This window comes from Panthera leo, chromosome A1, assembly GCF_018350215.1.
Source record: "Panthera leo isolate Ple1 chromosome A1, P.leo_Ple1_pat1.1, whole genome shotgun sequence".
Taxonomy (NCBI): domain Eukaryota; kingdom Metazoa; phylum Chordata; class Mammalia; order Carnivora; family Felidae; genus Panthera; species Panthera leo.
Genome location: NC_056679.1, coordinates 395,259 through 409,028, shown reverse-complemented (window position 1 = coordinate 409,028; position 13,770 = coordinate 395,259). Strand labels below are relative to the sequence as shown.

Sequence of the window (13,770 nt, the reverse complement as noted above, 5' to 3'; positions counted from 1 at the left end):
TGTATCGTCTACCAAGTGAAATTATATATGCAGTTCCCTGAATGTAGTATGTTATCTCACTGACCATACCTTTCTTTCTGTTATGATGCATCCCTCCTTTTTGATTGCCTTTCCAATTGTTAGTCATTTTTCATAGATAAAATTTTCCTTTTCCCAAATCGATTGTTACCACCAAAAATGGACCATTCCTTTCCTTTGCATCTCCATTAAATTCTGTATATATTACTATCATAGCAATTATTCACTTTATTGTTTACATATGTCATTCTCTACTTATTGTAACTTCTCTGACATATATAATGTTTAGCATGTTAGTGCTTAGAACAAAATCAGTGTTCAATCCTGTCTGAATGAATGAATCTCAAAGATAACTTTCACATATATATCATTTAATACTGATTCCAGGTCGTTTCATTCTTAAATATCTCACACAGAATTTAATGGATAGAAACCGTTGCCCTTTATATTATTTTACAGCTTTTGAATCATACGTACAACACATCAATTTTCCTGTCTCTTAGGTAATTTTTATGTCTCTTAGACTCTATCAGATATTAATGGCATGTTGCCATTCTTATACTTACTTTGTTAAGCTCTCAAATTCAATCTTTCCCATATTGTTGAACATACAGATGATCTCACTACAATTCATATTCAACCTGAAATAAAACACTAGCATGTAAGTAAATGTTCTAATCCAAGTTTATTACTTTCTCTAAAAGTCAGCTGAACTGAACTATTACTTTCTATAAAAGTAAACTATTACTTCCTATACTTTTACTATTGCTTTCTATAAAAGTCAGTTGCTGACATTAAACTCTAAAAGACAGAACATTTTTAAATGCTCTAATACAAATTTGTTACTTTCTTTAAAAGTCAGTTGCTGACATTAAAAACCCTAAAAGACAACAATTTTTTTCTTTTTCCTTTTTTTATATTTAATTTTTAAAATTTACATCTAAGTTAGTTAGCATATAGTGCAACAATGATTTCAGGAGTAGATTCCTTAATGTCCCTTACCCATTTAGCCCATCTCCCCTCCCACAAGCCCTCCAGTAACCCTCTGTTTGTTCTCCATATTTAAGAGTCTGTTTTGTTCCCCTCCCTGTTTTTATATTATTTTTGCTTCCTTTCCCTTGTGTTCATCTGTTCTGTGTCTTAAAGTCCTCATATGAGTATTATGCTAAGCGAAATTAGTCAGAGAAAGACAAATATCATATAACAATTTTTTTCTAATGTATAAGTTGCTATTACATTATATGGTTGTTAATTTGGGAAACATTTGTGACCCAAATTTCAATTTATAATTGCTTGCTATTTAATAAATCTAGGCTCTAATACATTTTATACTTAATTGTTATGTTCTCCTGAGTTATAACTTCTTACCTGGGAGAATTCCTTAGTTTTAGAGTGCTAACTTTTAACAATTCACTCTCAAATGTTAATTTCAAAGTACGGATAATCTAGAATCAGAAGAGAAGTGTTACTCAGATGTGAAATTTTTAAAAAATAATTATCGTTAAAACAAATTAAGATTTTAGAATTAAAACTATATCCTTTAATAAGTGTTTTACTAATTAATGTGTTCAAGGTTTGATTTTAGGCATCCAATGAGAGCAAATCAAGTGTTTATGAATTTTTTCCCTAACGAAATTTAAAATCTTTTAGATATAAATAACAGATAACAACAAAAGACAGTAGTTAACAAATAGAATATAGTTATGTAATCACAGAAAATTCTGATCAGATTCACTCTGCACCTGCACTGCTATCCTCAAATGTCTTTTTTGCCTCATCTTCTTAATGAATCTAACTAGGGAGAAGACCAAATCTTACCACTTTTTTACACCTCCTAATGCCTCATGTGTAATACAACTGGAGAGAGGCCTGACCAAGTAAGATGGTGGCAAACTCTTCACCCTTCACTTATAGACTTTGAAGGCAGATAAACCAATGGCTTCTATTTTATACCTCAGTTCTTCCCAAACGCATGCTTATCTGTGGGAAATGAGGCCATGAGGATTCAAAGACAATAGAGTAGGATCTATATCCAAAGAGAGCAAGGTAGAACTCAGAAAAAAAGATCAATGGTTAACCCTGTCTTGTCAAACAATCTCATCAGAAACATGTTTTTATTTTTGCCCAACTATGCTCCCTAGGCACCTGGATAGATGACAGGACATACTGGACGCACCCTGTCTCTTGACCTGCATATTTGGAGAGGCAGGAAGAAGGGGGAAAAACCCTGAATGAGATCTTTAAGTTAAATTTTATTTTAGAGAGAGAGAAAGCAAGCAGAGCATGAGTGAGGGAGAAAGGGAGAGAGGGAGGGAGGGAGGGAGGGAGGGAGAGAGGGGGAGAGAGAGAGAGAGACTTTTTTTTTTTTGAGAGACAGAGAGACAGACACTCTTAAGCAGGCTCCATGCTCAGCACAGAGCCCAATGCAGGGCTTGAGACTGTGACCCTGGGATCATGACCTGAGCCCAAATTAAGAGTCAGACGCTCAACTGCCACCAGGCATCTTTTGAATTAAGTTTTTACGAGCTGACAGACATATCTAAATTCATATCATGAAAAGAAAAACGAGTCCCATTAAGTTTGCTGCCCTTATATATCCTCATTTTTTATTCAAATGTCTTAGGAACATCAATTTTCAACTCAATGTCACCCTACTTGCTTTCGGATTGTGTGTTATAAAGACCTTACTGAACCATTTCCCTAACTGGTAAATAACAAAAGGCTAAATAAATTAATGTTTGTCTTAGAATTCAAACTAAGAATTGAGGCCAAATAAATTAGGATAATCTAAAAATATATTCTTCTTAAGTCTTAAATAGTATATTCCAAAGCATGTAAAATAATACACTTCAGAAATAATTTATATTATGATCTATTAAAATTACCTGATTCAGGTCACAATAAGTCCTTAAAGAAGGTGCTGATTTTAACTCTCTTGCTATCTTCATAGCTGCAGCCAAATCATTTTTTTTCTCTTCAATGTAGCTTTTAGCCATTATTACATTTGACAGATAATCATCTGTATTTCTTACTACTTCTTCACACAGGTTCTTTTTCCTTCATATAAGATCCCAAAATTATTTTACAGCATTTTATAAATATGCATATGAAAGTAAGTCTATAGTACGTGAGTAGTAACAAAAGGGTAATTTCACTAGTTTATGAACATGGTAAATGAGGCATTCAATTCAACTGAAATGTATTACAACTGAAAACTATGTATGGATAACTACAGAAAAAGCAGGATATAATTATCATGTCACAGAATTACAGAAGACAGACCCGAGATGATTCTACCTAAAAGAGAAATCCTATCTTGTAATCACTTGTGCCATTTCAAAGACCCATTTGTATTCATTTCTCAAAAGTGATGTGCCTTCACATTTTAAAATTTCCATCAACACACACATAACACATATACAATAAGATTTTATTTTTTTATTTTTTTAAATGTTTATTTATTTTTGAAAGAGAGAGAGCATGAGTGGGAGGAAGAACAGAGACAGAGGAAGACACAGAAATCGGAAGCAGGCTCCAGGCTCTGAGCTGTCAGCACAGAACCTGACACAGGGCTCCAACCCACGAGCTATCAAAGAAAAGCTCTGGACCAGATGGCTGCACTGGTGAATTCTACGAAAAATTTAAAGAATTAACAACAATCCTCCTCAAACCCTTCCAAAAAATTGAAGGGGTGGGAACACTTTCTAACTTATTCTAAGAGGCCAGCATTATCAAAGCCATATGCAGACACTACAAGAAAACTACAAATATGATTTTGATTATTATATGCAAAATCCTCAACAAAATATTAGCAAATTGAATTCAGCAGCATATTAAAAGGAGAATACATCATGACCAAGTGGGATTTATTCCTACATTGCACAGATGATTCAACACATGAAAATCAACTAACGTTAATACCACAACATTAATACCACAGCAGAAAGAAGTGAAAATCCCTACATGATCCCCTCAATCGATGCAGAAAAAGGATGACATAGGGACACCTGGGGGGCTCAGTTGGTTAAACGTCCAACTTCAGCTCAGGCCATGATCTTGTAGTTTGTGAGTTCGAGACCTGCGTCAGGCTCTGTGCTGACAGCTCAGAGCCTGGAGCCTGCTTCGGATTCTGTGTCTCCCCCTCTCTCTGTCCCTCCCATGCTCATGCTCTGTCTCTCTCTGTCTCTTGATAATAAATAAGCGTTAAAAAAATTTAGAAAAAGGATGACATATTTCAACACCCTTTCATTATAAAAACACTAAAAGAAACAGGAATTGAGGGAGATTACATCAACGTAAAGGCTATATATGAAAAACCCACAGCTAACATTACACTAGTTAGAGAAAAAGCTGTCAGTTCTTCACTAAGATCAGAAACAAGATCAGGATGTGTTTTGGCCAATGCTATTTAACATATTATTGTTACGTTCTAGCCAGAGTAGTTAGGCAAAAAATAAATAAAAGACACCCAAATTGAAAAGAAGTTTAAATTATCTATTTTTGCACATGACATGATTTTGTATGTACAAAACCCTAAAGAGGCCATACATATACTAGCAGGGCTGATAAATGAATTTAGCAAAGATGTAGGCTACAAAATCAACACACAAAAACTAGACACATTTCTATACATTAACAGTCTGAAAAGGAAATTAAGAAAACAATTCCTTTAACACAAAACACAAAAGAATATAGTTAGGAATAAACAGACAAGGAGGGAACAGTCTGTACACTTATACACTATGCCAGATTACTGAAAGAAATGAAAGAAGACAAAAATAAGAGGAAAGACATCCCACATTCATGGATTGGAAGACCTAATATTGTTGACAATACCACCCAAAGCAATCTACAATGCAATGCAGTCTCTATCAAAATCTCAGTGATGTTTCAGGCAGAACAGAAAAACCCACCCTAAAAAAGTCATACGGAATCTCAAGGGACCACAAATTGCCAAAATAGTTTTGAAAAAGAACAAAGTTGGAAAACTCACACAACCCGATTTCAAAACTTGCTACAAAGCTACGGTAATCAAAAAAGTGTGCTACTGGCATAATAACAGACAGACTGATGGAACACAGATCCCAGAAATAAACCCTCACAAGATACGGTTAACTGAGTACTGACAAGCATGCCAAGACATTCAACAGAGAAAAAACCGTCTTTTCAACAAATGGTGCTGAGAAAAGACATCCACATGGAAAAGAATGAAATTGGACCCTTCTCTCATACCATACACAAAAGTTCACTCAAAATCAATCAAAGACTAAGTGTAACAGCTAAAACTGTAAAATTCTTAGAAGAAAACATAGGGCAAAAGCTTCGTAACATTAGATTCAGTGATGATTTCTTAGATAGGACACCAAAAGCACAGGCAAAAAAAGAAAAAAATAAATAGAACTTTATCAATAACTTTCATGAAAAGGCAAAGAGTGAAAAGGCAATCCACAGAATGGGAAAAAAGTCTCTGAAAACGACAGATCTGATACAGGATTAATATCATTAATGTATAAAGAACTCCTACAACCCAACAACCCAACAACAAAATAAATAATCCAGTCCAAAAAAAGGACCTGAATAGACTTTTCTTCAAAAAAGATATATAAATGAGGAATAAATACGCACATGAAAAAATACTCAACATAACCAACCAGTCATGAGGAAAATGCAAAAAACCCACAAGATTAGTGTTTCATATTCATTAGGATATGATTATTAAAAAAACCCAGAAAACAACATTGTTGGTGAGGAAACTGGAACCCCATGTACTACTGGTGGGAATGTAAAATGTATAGCTACAGTGGAAAACTTTGGTGTTTCCTCAAAAAGTTAAACATAAAATTATCATATGGCACTAAACTGGACATTAAAAAATGACTAACAAGGTAATCTTTGTTATGTATATTTTCCACCATAAAAAAGTGTAAAATGCATGCACATGACTTGTAACTTAAATGTTATAATTAACGACCACATGTGATATCGATAATACCAATATGGCAGACTAAAGAAATCAACCTATTTCATTCATAGTATATTGAAGACTATGTCCGAGGCATCCTAATGGGATTAAAAAAAAAGAAAAAAGCACTAAGAGTCCATGGACAAATACTGTTACTAATTATATTACTTTTGGCATGTTGAAACTTTTATGATCCTATTTCTTGAATTGAAAAATGTGATTAAAAATTGGAGGCACCTAGGTGGCTCAGTTGTTTAAGCATCTGACTCTTGGTTTTGGTTCAGGTCATGATCTCGGCTCAGGTGGTGATCTCTGTTTGTGGGATCAAGCCCCATGTTGGGCTCTGCTCTCACAGGGTGAAGCCTGCTTGGGATTCTCTCTCTCTCTCTCTCTCTCTCTCTCTCTCTCTCTCTGCCCCTCCCCTGTTCATGCTTTCTCTCTCAAAATGAATAAATGAACATTTTAAAAAATTAAAAAAAAAAGAAAAATGTGATTAAAAATTATTAAAGATCAGTATTTTTGTATCCTTTGGATAAATACTTAGGAGTGCAATTGCTGAGCCATAGGGTAGTTCTGTCTTTATCTTTCCAATTTGAAGGGGCACATGAACTCCAATATTTATAGCAGCACTTCAACAATAGCCAAATTACAGAAAGAGCCCAAATGTCCATCAACTAATGAATAAAGAAAATGTATTATGTATACGTATATATACATATACTATATATATATATATATATATATATATATATATACACACACACACATATACACACGTATACATACACATGGGTGCATATATACATATACAATACCACCCTATATATATATATATATATATATATATATATACCACCCTATATATATATATGTGTGTGTGTGTGTGTGTGTTTATGTGTACACATACGGAATATTAGGCATCAAAAAGAATGAAATCTTGCCATTTGCAACAACATGGATGGAGCTAGAGTGTATTATGCTAAGTGAAATAAGTCACAGAAAGACAAATAATATATGATTTCACCATATGATTTTGTTAAGAAACAGATGAACATAGGGGAAGGGAAGGAAAAATAAGATAAAAATAGATGGAGGCAAATAAGACTTAACTATAGAGAACAAACTGAAGGTTGCTGGAGGTAGGGGGTATGGGCTAAATGGGTAATAGGCATTAAGGAGAGCACTTGGGATGAGCACTGGGTGAAGAATCACTAAATTCCACTTCTGAAACCAAAACTACATTATATGATAACTAAGTTGAATTTAAATAAAATTTTGAAAGAAAAAAATTAAAGATCATGTATATCAGAGTTTTTAAAGTGATGGATATGTAACTGTGTGGTATGTCTAGAAATGAGTGTTAGTATTACTTTCTCTGATGCAAATAAACAATGAAAAATGATAGAATGATGTAGAAGAAAAAGCATGTTTGCATTTTTCAAGTAAGCAAAATTCTGCAACATGGATTCAGATTTTTAAAATAATTTTCCGTGCTGCTTTAAGAAAGAAGCTTATTTGAGTTAGCTTTAGAACCAGATGGCAAATAGCCAAAAAGTTTTTAAAATGTACAAATTGTTCTTTGTTTTCAAGTTGTAGACATCAACCTGTAGGAATCACCCATTACCTTCCAAACTCATTCAAAAGTTACTCATTACTTCAATTTATACAAAGAAATAAAGTGACAAGCTAATGTTAAAAACTTCAATTTCATTGAGTTTCTATTTTTTTTAAGTTTTAGTTATTTATTTTGAGAGAGACAGAGACCTAGTGTGCTCAAGGGAGGGGCAGAGAGGGAATCCCAAGCAGGCCCTGCACTGTCAGCACAGAGCCTGATACAGGGCTCAAATCTAGGAACTGTGAGATCATGATCTCAGCTGAAATCAAGAGATGGACACTTGAGCCACCCAGGCACCCTGAATCTATATTTTTAAGTTATTACCTGGAATCAAGAGAAGTAAAAAGTTGATCAAACTGTTTCTCCAGAACCTCTATAAGACTGACTGTTTCTGCTTTTGTTTCACTGTGTATGTGTTCAAGCATCTGGAAAGAACATAATACAAAGACCTAATTTGGTATTTTTGTTTTATAGAAATTGTATTGTTTAAATAATTTTAAAAGTAACAGGTACTTATTAGACTTTTCAAAATAACAACACAAAGGAGATTAGGTGATAAAAATGGAATAAATTATAAGGTTCCAACTTTAAATCCTGTTACTTGTCATCAAGATCACACCTCTGTTGACACTGAGTACCAATAAACTGGCAAAAAGGCCTAGAAAATCCACTACGTTTTCTAAATTTCTTATTTCTTTTTATCATTACAGGAAGAGCCACTCTGGATAGCTGAATTTGTCTCTGGAAGGATTCCTTAAATGAAAGAACCTTAATATATAATATTAAAAAAACATACTTGAGTTAAAATGTTAACTATTCCACATCTTTAAACTTTTTGACAAAGAACTGTTGCTTAAGATGTATGACCCATTTTTTTTCCTTCCAATTTCTCCCTTTTAGAATAGGAACAGCAATCCCATACCTGTACAACCAATGTTGGAAAAACTGAATCATACCCTGAACCCCAGTCATACCTGATTTAGAAGATATTTAGATTAGATTCTGGTCTTAGACTTGATGCTGAAGGGATGGGGTGAATGTATTTTGCATGTGAAAAGGACATGAATCTGGAGGTGGGTTTCAGAGGGCAGGCTGTTATAGGGTGAATTTTGTCTGCCCCCCTCCCAAATTCATATGTTGAGGTCTTAACTCCCACATCTGCTATACTCTTTTGATTGCCTTGGTTGTTAATTTGTTGTTATTAGGTGCTTAGGAGTTTGCTTTTGTCACCAAGTGAGTCTCCCTTTTGGGGGATGGAGTAAGGAAGGAAAGAGAACAAGGCTCTGTGTTAGGGTATTCAGCTGAGTAATACGCAATGTTAGAAAGATGATCTACGATACTTTCAAGACAAACTTCAGCTCACAGCAAGAAAGAATCATGGTTCCTTAATAGTGCTCCAGTTTCAGTAGGCTGCTAGCACAACAATGCTAAGAGACCAATCTCAGCAGGCCATGGGAGTTTTCCATTCTTTTGTATGTTTCTCTACCATTAGATTATCCTGTTCAATAACTCAGTGCTAAGCTCCAACTTCAGTAAAAAAAAAAAATCCAGATGAACACATTTAAAGAACATGCCTTAATTCACAATAGGCTTTAATCATTCAAAATGCTTACTTTTACAGCAACACTTAATTGTTCAAAATTATAGCCCGCTATCTTCAACGCTTCCTCAATTTCTTCTTCTGCAGTTTTACTTTCCTAAGAAGGGGAAGGGGGACCACATACAAATATAAAAATAGATGCTTAGATACACTGTATTAGTTGCAAAAACATCAAGCTACAATTTTGGTTACAAAAGCAACAGACCACCATAGAAGTCTGAACATAATAAAAACAACACTTTCAATCCTACTTACCCAGAAATTCAAAACCATTAACATTTTAGAGTTTTGATTATGGTATTCCAGACTTTTTTAGAGACCTTTTTTAAAAAAATGGAATATTCTGCAACTTAAAACTATTTTGAAAAAATTATCATGGCAATAAATGCACACACATGTAAAAATTAAGTTTTTAAAGAAGATTATAATTTGGCTATGTTAAAATTTAAACTTGAAGTAAAAGATAGCAAAATTAAGTGCTTTCTCCATTCCCCAGATCACCAAAGTTCTCTTTAATAATAGTATTTTGGAATTTATTCTATTTCTAATCTTAAACTAAAACAATACATTATTTTACAGTAACAGGTAAGATTCAATCTTCCAACAATAACATCACCATCATCATCATAGCAAATGTTAGACCTTTTAGCTGCCATTAAAATGATTTGAAAAATCACCTTTAGAATTTAAAACCTGTACTTTATACAAGTTTCATGTAATAGGATTCAATAACTAGGTTCAAAGGGAACCTACATATGGTTAAATGTCAAGAACACTACAGAGTTGGTCAAAGGAGAATGGGCTGCCTTAGGAAGAAATAAGAATTGTTCAAGCATAATTATAATAAAACAAGAGATTCAAGTAAGGAGTATAGGTTTACTGCTTACCTTCATGCTTCCAAAAAAATCTATAATTATAGGAACCTTGAGAAGAGACAAGAATTAAGCTACCAGACACAAAGTAAAAATGTTTGGTTTCATCTTACTTCATAAGCAACATTTTTTCATACCGCCATTACAGTTGAGGAGTTCAAAATAGTCTTGTGTGTGGATGTTGAATGTTCCAAACCAATAGTTAGCTGATCAGTAGTCTTTTTAAAGTCCTGAGAACAATTCCTTATCCTGAAAAATGTCAAGTACATTATTTCAGATACCACATTAATATAACAGTTTTAACCTTCTATTCTCATTTTTACTGTCCATCAAAAATAATTCATATGATGTATTGCATAATACTAACATGTACTGTTCATTCTCAGTCATTTATAATAAGCAAAGAGAGAAGCGATGGCTAAACAGGCTTTCATATAAAACTTAATTTTAACCAAGAATTCAACTTCTTAGCAAATCCCTAAAAATAAGAGCTTACAGTATAAATTGTGCTTTAATCTCCTAGTTACCTCTCCTTACCTGATTATTTTTTGGTAGAGGTGTTGATAACCACTGAACTGCCTTTAAGCTCAATTACTTATATACAAATGCCAGCTATTAACAGAATGTACTCACAGGCCTGGATAATTTACAAAAAGGTAATGAATTTACCAGGTAAGTTAATGTGAAAAGAAAAAGTTCAGTTTCTTATCTACACATGCTAGACTTTTTGCCTATTTTATTTTTGTATCTCCCTATATTGGCTCACATATAGTAAACTCTTAGGTGTTTACTTAGTCATAAGCCTAAGATAGTTTACGGAAGAAATTATGTTGTTTAAATATGTTACCTTTACAGAAAAAATAGACAAATTTTAAACATTCAATTACTTTGAAAAGTGAGTATTCATGTTCTTGAAAACACGTGAATACATTAGCCCCAAGAAGTCCATTTTTCAATTCCTGTTTCAAGATATTAAAGATAAATCAGGAAGGAAATACATTATGTATCAAGGGATGTTTATTTAAAAATAAACAATTATTTTAAACCACACTCTACTGAATTTAGGGAATAGGAGGTTCTAACATAAGTATACTTGGTATGGAGAACTTAAAAAAAAACAGTAATTTGGAAAAAATTTGGGTACTTAAAATGGATTTATCTACTTCTGAAAGTGAAATTTCACTTTATAACCATACTACATGATATATATCTAGACAAACACATAATCATATTTAACTTATATAAGTTTTAAAAAGTCAGAAAATTTCACACAGAAGTCTAGATGTCTATCTTCTCTTGGGGGAATAAAAAGGAAGATTTGGCAACACTGGATTTGTCTTAACACACAGAAATAATTGACTGGAGCTGAGAATGGGCCACCTCCTTTGGAGGGGCCTTCTTTTGTCTGCCACAATTCATACCACTCATTGTTTAAACTCTGTCTACCTCACCTAGTAAGTCATCTGCTGGACTTCTGCAGGGACTCAAATTTGTTGAGGCCATTGAGTCACAAGGAACCAAAAAGATTCCTAAAGATTGATTCTAATCATTTCACACAGAGCATTTGGAGGAAATGCCTGGAGGAATACAAATATAGGCGTTGGTACTCAGTAAGCCAGAGTTCCACTGGTTCTCTCAATACCCAGTTGCCAGACTTTAGCTAAGTGGTTTACTACCTACAGAGATAACTATTCTTTTGGTTTCTGTTGAAGTACCCGTTGAAGTCCAGACAGAGAAGCTGCAGCAGTCATGTGAAAGACTATGAATGCTAAGTCTAAAAAATTTTGGATTTTATTTAGATAGGTAATGAAGAAGCATGGAGCAGGGAAGAGTATGGATGTACTAAGAAGGGAGTCAAAAAAGACTAAGTAGAAATGAAAGATAAATTATGAATATGGAAGATACTGTGGAAGTTAGAGTTTACAGGAGACAAACTGGATGGAATATGAGGAACCAGAGTGATTTACAGATGCTCAGTGCCATTAACAAAACGGAAAGGTTTTAAGAAGTTAAGATGGTGGAGAAGTAGGGGGACCAGGATTTCCCTCCTCCCTCAAACACAGCTGTATTGAGGTCAGAACACTTGGAACACACAGGAAATCCATCTGGGGAATGACAGAAAAATCTCCACAGGTGGAAGGAGATAGTTTGGTGGGACAGAGGTGTGTGTATGCAAATTGGGGGACATAAAATAGCATGGGCATGGAGGGGAGGGATCCCTTTATGTACAGAGACGAAAGGGAGAGAAAGAGAAGCTATGGATTGTGGTTTTGTGTTAGGACAAGAAAAAAACCTCTCCGGACCACGGACTGGGGAACGAGAAACACGGAGAGTACCAGTCTCTACTCTGCAAACAGCCTTAGGAGCTGAAGAATGGAGATTTCAAAAGTGCATGACTCTCCAGACCATGTGCATGTGCATGTGCTAGTGGGGAGAGAAGCCGGTCCCCGGGCCTGGTAGCAATCTCAGGGGTGCATTGGGAGAGAACAGCCCCCTCCCTTGAGTGCTGTGGAAAGAGGGTATGTTGCCCTTCCAAGGACAAAAGATCCTGAAGGTGCTAGCCACATTGGCAGGGCAGAGCAGCACTACCCCAGAACTAGGTCTTCATGGTGTGGGATCCTTTAAGACATCAGGTTTTGAATCCAAGCCAACCACCTAGGAGGCGTGGGACAACTGTGGAGCGGACAAGCCCACTGCCCATGCTACCCTGTAAGGGCTGCCTTAACAGCATAGTTTGAGACTCCTGGTCTGGGGAGGAGAGACTGGGGTGTCACCATTTTTCTCCCCATCATCAACACAGTGGGGCTTCAGGGAACAGGACAGTGGCCCCCATGGAGCAGGACCCGCTTACACTAAACCCCACCCCTCCGTGCCTGGCAACTGCTTATCTACTGGAGCGAGACTGACCCAAAGCAGGTAGCTGACCTCTCCTCCAGACCAGCACAGTCACTGGTCCCAGATACCAACAGACAACGGTCTTATTTTTGAGAGAGAGGCAGAGCACGAGTGGGAGAGGGGCAGAGAGAGAGGGAGACACAGAATCTGAAGCAGGCTCCAAGCTGTTAGCACAGAGCCTGATGCAGGGCTCGAACTCAGGAGCCATGAGATCATGACCTGAGCCAAAGTTGGATGCTTAACTCACTGAGACACCCAGATGCCCCTGTCCTGTGATTTTGTATGTTAGTCTGTTGCTCTTTTTTTCCCCCTCTTCTCTTCCTTTCCTTCTCTTCTCTCTTCTTTTTCTTTATATTCTCTTCTTTTTTTCCTTTGGAATCAGGTTCATACTTTCAGATTTGATTTTTGGTCAATTCTTAATGTATATATATAAATTTTCTTCTTGTTCTTTCTCTGCTTTGTTTCTTTGTGTAATCAGGCATTTTTATTCTTTTTACACCTTTTCTAGATCTCCTTCTTTATTTTCCTTTCTCTTTCTCTGGATTAAGACTTATAGTTTCTCTGATTCTCTGCTTGTTTTTTTTGTTTTTGTTTTTTTCTTTTTCCCCTTTCATTTTTCTCTTTCTATGGGATCAGGTCCCCTTCCCTTTCCTTTCTTTCAGGGTTACTTCAACGAAAAATCAAAGCACACCTGTCAGAAGGTCTAAACAATCCACCACGATGAGTAAGGAGGAGCTTTGTAGAAGACTGATCAGTGGAGTAGAGCAGCCAAATACACAACAACAGAGTGCACCAACACACTCTAAAA

The 13,770-nt window shown here is 35.4% G+C and overlaps 1 protein-coding gene across 2 annotated transcripts in view; it reads right to left on the bottom strand.

Annotated features, from left to right (window-relative positions):
* The window catches only part of RNF17 (ring finger protein 17), a 112,544-nt gene that overhangs the window by 81,614 nt on the left and 17,160 nt on the right, over positions 1 to 13,770 (bottom strand). For both annotated transcript variants that reach the window (XM_042929185.1, XM_042930026.1), the window contains exons 4-9: positions 10,205 to 10,316; positions 9,209 to 9,292; positions 7,920 to 8,020; positions 2,904 to 3,075; positions 1,387 to 1,463; positions 585 to 659 (exon numbers count right to left, since the gene is read on the bottom strand). In XM_042929185.1, coding sequence (XP_042785119.1) covers positions 585 to 659; positions 1,387 to 1,463; positions 2,904 to 3,075; positions 7,920 to 8,020; positions 9,209 to 9,292; positions 10,205 to 10,316 — 621 coding nt within the window. The remainder of the gene's footprint in view (positions 1 to 584; positions 660 to 1,386; positions 1,464 to 2,903; positions 3,076 to 7,919; positions 8,021 to 9,208; positions 9,293 to 10,204; positions 10,317 to 13,770) is intronic.